The sequence below is a fragment of the Pocillopora damicornis genome, chromosome 1, assembly GCF_964200805.1.
Source record: "Pocillopora damicornis chromosome 1, jaPocDami1.2, whole genome shotgun sequence".
Lineage (NCBI taxonomy): Eukaryota > Metazoa > Cnidaria > Anthozoa > Scleractinia > Pocilloporidae > Pocillopora > Pocillopora damicornis.
This window is the reverse complement of record NC_142670.1, coordinates 21,339,982-21,344,766: the sequence shown is the minus strand read 5'-3', so window position 1 is coordinate 21,344,766 and position 4,785 is coordinate 21,339,982. Positions and strand designations below refer to the sequence as shown.

At 37.8% G+C, this 4,785-nt stretch overlaps 1 protein-coding gene across 1 annotated transcript in view; it reads right to left on the bottom strand.

Moving 5' to 3' along the window:
• Positions 1 to 1,088: 1,088 nt before the first annotated feature.
• Positions 1,089 to 4,785, bottom strand: part of LOC149052748 (uromodulin-like) — an 11,995-nt gene continuing 8,298 nt past the window's right edge. The window contains exon 6 of the mRNA XM_089205524.1: positions 1,089 to 2,812. Coding sequence (XP_089061650.1) covers positions 2,430 to 2,812 — 383 coding nt within the window. The 3' untranslated portion in view covers positions 1,089 to 2,429. The remainder of the gene's footprint in view (positions 2,813 to 4,785) is intronic.

Below are 4,785 nucleotides of genomic sequence, written 5' to 3'. Positions count from 1 at the left end.
AAAAGTCAATTGGGAATTCTTAGCATACCGGTAATTTGATATAATCGGGTGCTGGCCTAATTTGAAAGAAGCAAAATTCCAGTGTTGAGCTTTATTATAAGAAGCCAGTCTGAGGTAAACCCTCTGAATTTTTTTGTTTTGATTGAGAGGGCTTTTTGATATCCTTGATTTGGTGATCTCACTGGTTAGTTCAATTCATGTGCATGAGACATTAAGTCCATGCCTGCTGTGAACTTTAAAATTTCACTTAATTACTCGTAAAGAGAGAAACTCCATCAGGGTGATTAGCGTAAAGAGAAGAACAAGAAGAGAAGACTGAAGAAGAGTCTTGTTGCCTCTCGATAGCGGGGAGTTTTGTCACCCACTAGTTTCTCCTGTCCTTGCATTGTAACAAAACTAACCAGGAGTCAGTTTTAACTTTAATCATACAGTTGGAAGAATTGCATTTTTTATGCGTGGGCTGTTATTGGCGGCTTAGAATTTGAGCTGTTTTAATAACACTAAACAGAAAAAAATGTGTTGTTATTAGTTACCAATTATAATTATATCGATTGTATAGTTTAATTTTGTCTCAGAGATACCAATTCTGTGGAATTTCTTGAAAAGATCTTTTCTAAGTGACCAAAGGGACAATTGATCAAAGAAGCCGTTTCTCTCAGAAATTCGTCTTGATAAATTCAAGAGGAAAGCTCATTAAAAAAATTGAGATTATTATCCAATCAAACCTAAATAATGTAAAGGTATATAAGGTGTCAGAAGGCGATTGATGTCTCAATAAAGGAATGAGATAACTCAACAAATCACCCTCTCACTTCCTAAAGTTCGGAAACCCCTCCGAAGATTATCGATTATTCACACGAAGGAATATGATGAATATTGCGTTTCAACAACACTAGCGACAGTACCTTTAACAATGCTGGTCGTCGTTTCGGACCTCTTTCTGGTGTTGTTTTGTTTTTTAGGAATGGCTTGTATAAGAGCTTCTAGCGTAGACAGCATTGAGATTTTAGCCATTTCACTTAACACACTTTCCTACAAGATTCACTTGTTAAGGTATAATTTAATCGAATTAAGGAATACTATGCTCCTTCAATTTAAACTACTTTATTAAACAACGTGTAATAATTCTTTCTGAGGAGCCACTCTTATAGGCAATACAATGATTGTCCTTTAAAAACTTACTCATGCCCACTACTGACCGTAATTTAGCTCTCTACTGACACCAAAGACTCAATATTACCTCCAAATCTCCACAAAATACACAATATCTGAAGTACATTACAGCACTGAGCTATCTTTTGGTAGAGCCCCCTGAATACTCGGTCTTTTCCGACAAAAGAAACTAGTACTCTTTAAAAACTTACTCATGCCCACTACTGACCGTAATTTAGCTCTCTACTGACACCAAAGACTCAATATTACCTCCAAATCTCCACAAAATACACAATATCTGAAGTACATTACAGCACTGAGCTATCTTTTGGTAGAGCCCCCTAAATACTCGGTCTTTTCCGACAAAAGAAACTAGTACTCCCGGCTGACTGACTCAGTGAGTCCTTATGTACACTCATAACGTTTTTTAAAACATTCCGGAATTCAAAGCTTGTAACACAACTATTGTGATAGAAATACGTAATAATTACTAACATTATAGAATGTTCTAGTTTTCCATGCTATGTCATCAGGAAGTTTGAGTATCAATGTCACAGTGACTAAGAATGCTAGGAATTATTCTTCAGACTCTATCTATAACACACCTAACACGATTTAAAAATCCTGGTAAATGATGAGGCCAATGAAAGCATGACTGAACATCACAGAGAACTTGCTTACAATCACGGACCGCCGTGGCCCCTGTGGAAGGCTTTTAGAAAGAATAACAACTACATGTAGAGAAGGCATAGGTATTGAAAGCTGCCTTAGTTTCTGGTATAGAAGATCAGCTAAAACTCCCCTCTGGGGTAGCGACCTTAGTAAACATTAAGAGTTTAATACGTTTTGTAATAAGCAAATAAAATGGTCAAAGTTGTGCTAAAAACTTACTTAGTGAAGCACTTCTACTGGAATAGATAGAGATGTCATTAAGATTATTTGGAAGCTCACCGATGCCAATAGTTGTTGACATTATCTGTGGATGAGGGCGGGGGAGAAATCTGCTCTAATACTGTAATAAACAACAACTGTTCAGTCGACTCTAGTTATGATTTCCGCTGCGGTTATAGAAACGTCAGTCACTATTACTGACAACCTTCAGTCACAACTTCTCCGGCAGGACTGCTCTTACTTGGCTGATCAAACGACTCATTCCAAAGGTACAAATGTGGATCTTGTGAGATTCTTAAAGTCCCTGTTATACATTAACGTACATGTGCATGCCAATAAATCGATTTGTGAATCCTTTCCTGTGCAGAATGACTTGCTCATAGTATTTAGTCTGTGCCACAATAGCGCAGATCACAAGCAGGTACCTTTTCTAGTTTATAAATAAAGTACAATCCGCAGTCTTTCACTTTAATGTGGCTTGATTTCCTGCAACAATCTCCACCTCTGGTATAGCAGACCTCGGAGGAAACCTCACCATCCGCCAATGTGGGGTGGCCACCTTTCAGCCAGCCTGAGAAGACTGCACCACATCTGTTATCCGGTACGCATTGGGTTGGCATTTTTGTCCCTGCATCTCCCATGAAACGATACCAGTTCCCGAATTTTATGGATGAGGAATCGTCATCACATTTTACATCACTGTTGGGTGTTTTGTAAGTGTTCTTTCTGTCCGCATCGCTCAGGTTTCTGTAATTATAGCACGGATCGGCTAAAAAGTTGAATTTCGGTTAATGCGATGTTTAATATATTTCTTTATAAGACAGCTTAAGGAAAATAATTATTATATAAATTGCGGTGTTTTCGAATGATATCCCGCCCTGAGAAAAGCCGTAACAGCACGCATATGACATTACGATAATTTTAACGTGTTCGATATCGCCAATATGCTATGTCAGGTTAATAAATGAATGTCAAAGCGTTGTCCCTTCTTAATCAAGGGCCGCTTGTCAAGATTTTCTCGGATTATGGCTGCTAAAAACACTAAAAAATTCGTATTTCTAACGGACACTGTCGTTCGAAATTTCCTTGAGGCGGAGGTAAAACAAAATATGAAAAGAAAAACCGAAAGTAACGTACTTGACCTTGATAAAGGTATATCTAGCGGTAGAGACCGAATATCGACAACTGAAAGATTTGTCACTGGCCAATTTTGGCCGTGTTCATGAAAACATTTATTCTTTCGCTAAGGAAAAAGGCGAATACTGAGAAGTTGTGGAAAGAAAGTTACGCCCATTGTCTGTTTCTGTAATTGCTCAACGCAGAAAAGTCGGCTTTTCTTCTCAGTAAAGGCCTACTGTATTTATATGATAAACAAAATAATACATAGTTGCTTACAGATGTGAAACTTCTTTTCTCGTGTTCAACTCGATACCAACTCGATGCAGTTTATATTCTCTTGCTTGATACCTTATTCGTTCACTTCTCTCACTCATGAGATAGCGAGTTGAACACTCGAAGAGAAATTCCCTATCAAAGTGCACCTATGTATTGCGTGACAGAAAATACCGATAGTGTTTGAAATATGCGACTCCTTAGGGAAGGAACTTCAAAAGGAGGAGTTTGATAAAGTTGAAAATGAGTGTCACTGTAACTTATCGTTTTTTAAATTGACGAAGCCTTGCTCGATTTGGCAGCCCAAAACCACCACTAAGAAGTTGAGTCGTGTCTTGCTAAGTTTCGTTGGTTGGTGCAGTTTTGCTCGATTCTTTTTCCAGCGAATGAAAACTGAATCTTTTCTTTTCCATTTAAGTCACTCGTAGTCTGGCATTAAGTGTTGTTGGATTTCTGCTCGCAAAAGTCTTTAATTTCGACTTCATACTTTGCTTTGAGCTTCGTCAGCTAGACTCAAATTTATCCACGTTTTCTTTATTCTCTTTGCCTGCTTCCTAATTTTGGCAACCATTCTTTCATTAATTGCTACTGAAATGAACTAAACAAACTGAATCTTGCTATCAGTCCAAAGGTGATTCCTCAGTATTGCACTGGGCATCCTGTACTGCGTATAAAATCACGCAATCAGGCGAATGAGCGCGCGCGAATTCCGAGAACATGGCATTGCTTTTCAATAAATGGACCAAGCAACGAGGTACGATGCTCTTTAACTCTTTAACGAGCACGGTGACCTCTATTTTTCATGGTATAATTTTGGTGTACAATTTATCCCCTTTTAATTGGAGAAATTCAGAAATAATCTTGATGATGAAAATTATGACCTCGAGAGCAACGACTCAAGGAAAGTTTTAAGTCGATGCCGATTAAAGTTACTTGATTTTTCACAAATTATATATAAAATTGTTTCCTACGTTCGAGACCTTGTGCCTTTTTACTTTAAAAACCCTTGCTTCCAACTACCGAAAAATGCACCGTGAAATGAAGCGCGTGAAAAACTGTTGGTAGAGGCGTAACTGGGGTAACTTTAGCCCGTCATGTCTCTCAAACAAGCACGGGGACCTCTCTTTCTTATTGTATCTTCCGAAAAGTAGGGAATACTTAATAAAAAATGAAAAAGAGTCGGATAATTTTTCTCTTCTGATGAATCATTTTGATATGTCAAAATGGGAAAATCTTAACCGCTATTAACATCGATTTGAGCCAATCAGGTTATTCTGTTTGATTGCTTTCAATCCTTTCGAGACAAAGCCTTATAATAATTATTTTTACCAGAAAAGTTATGCATCATCA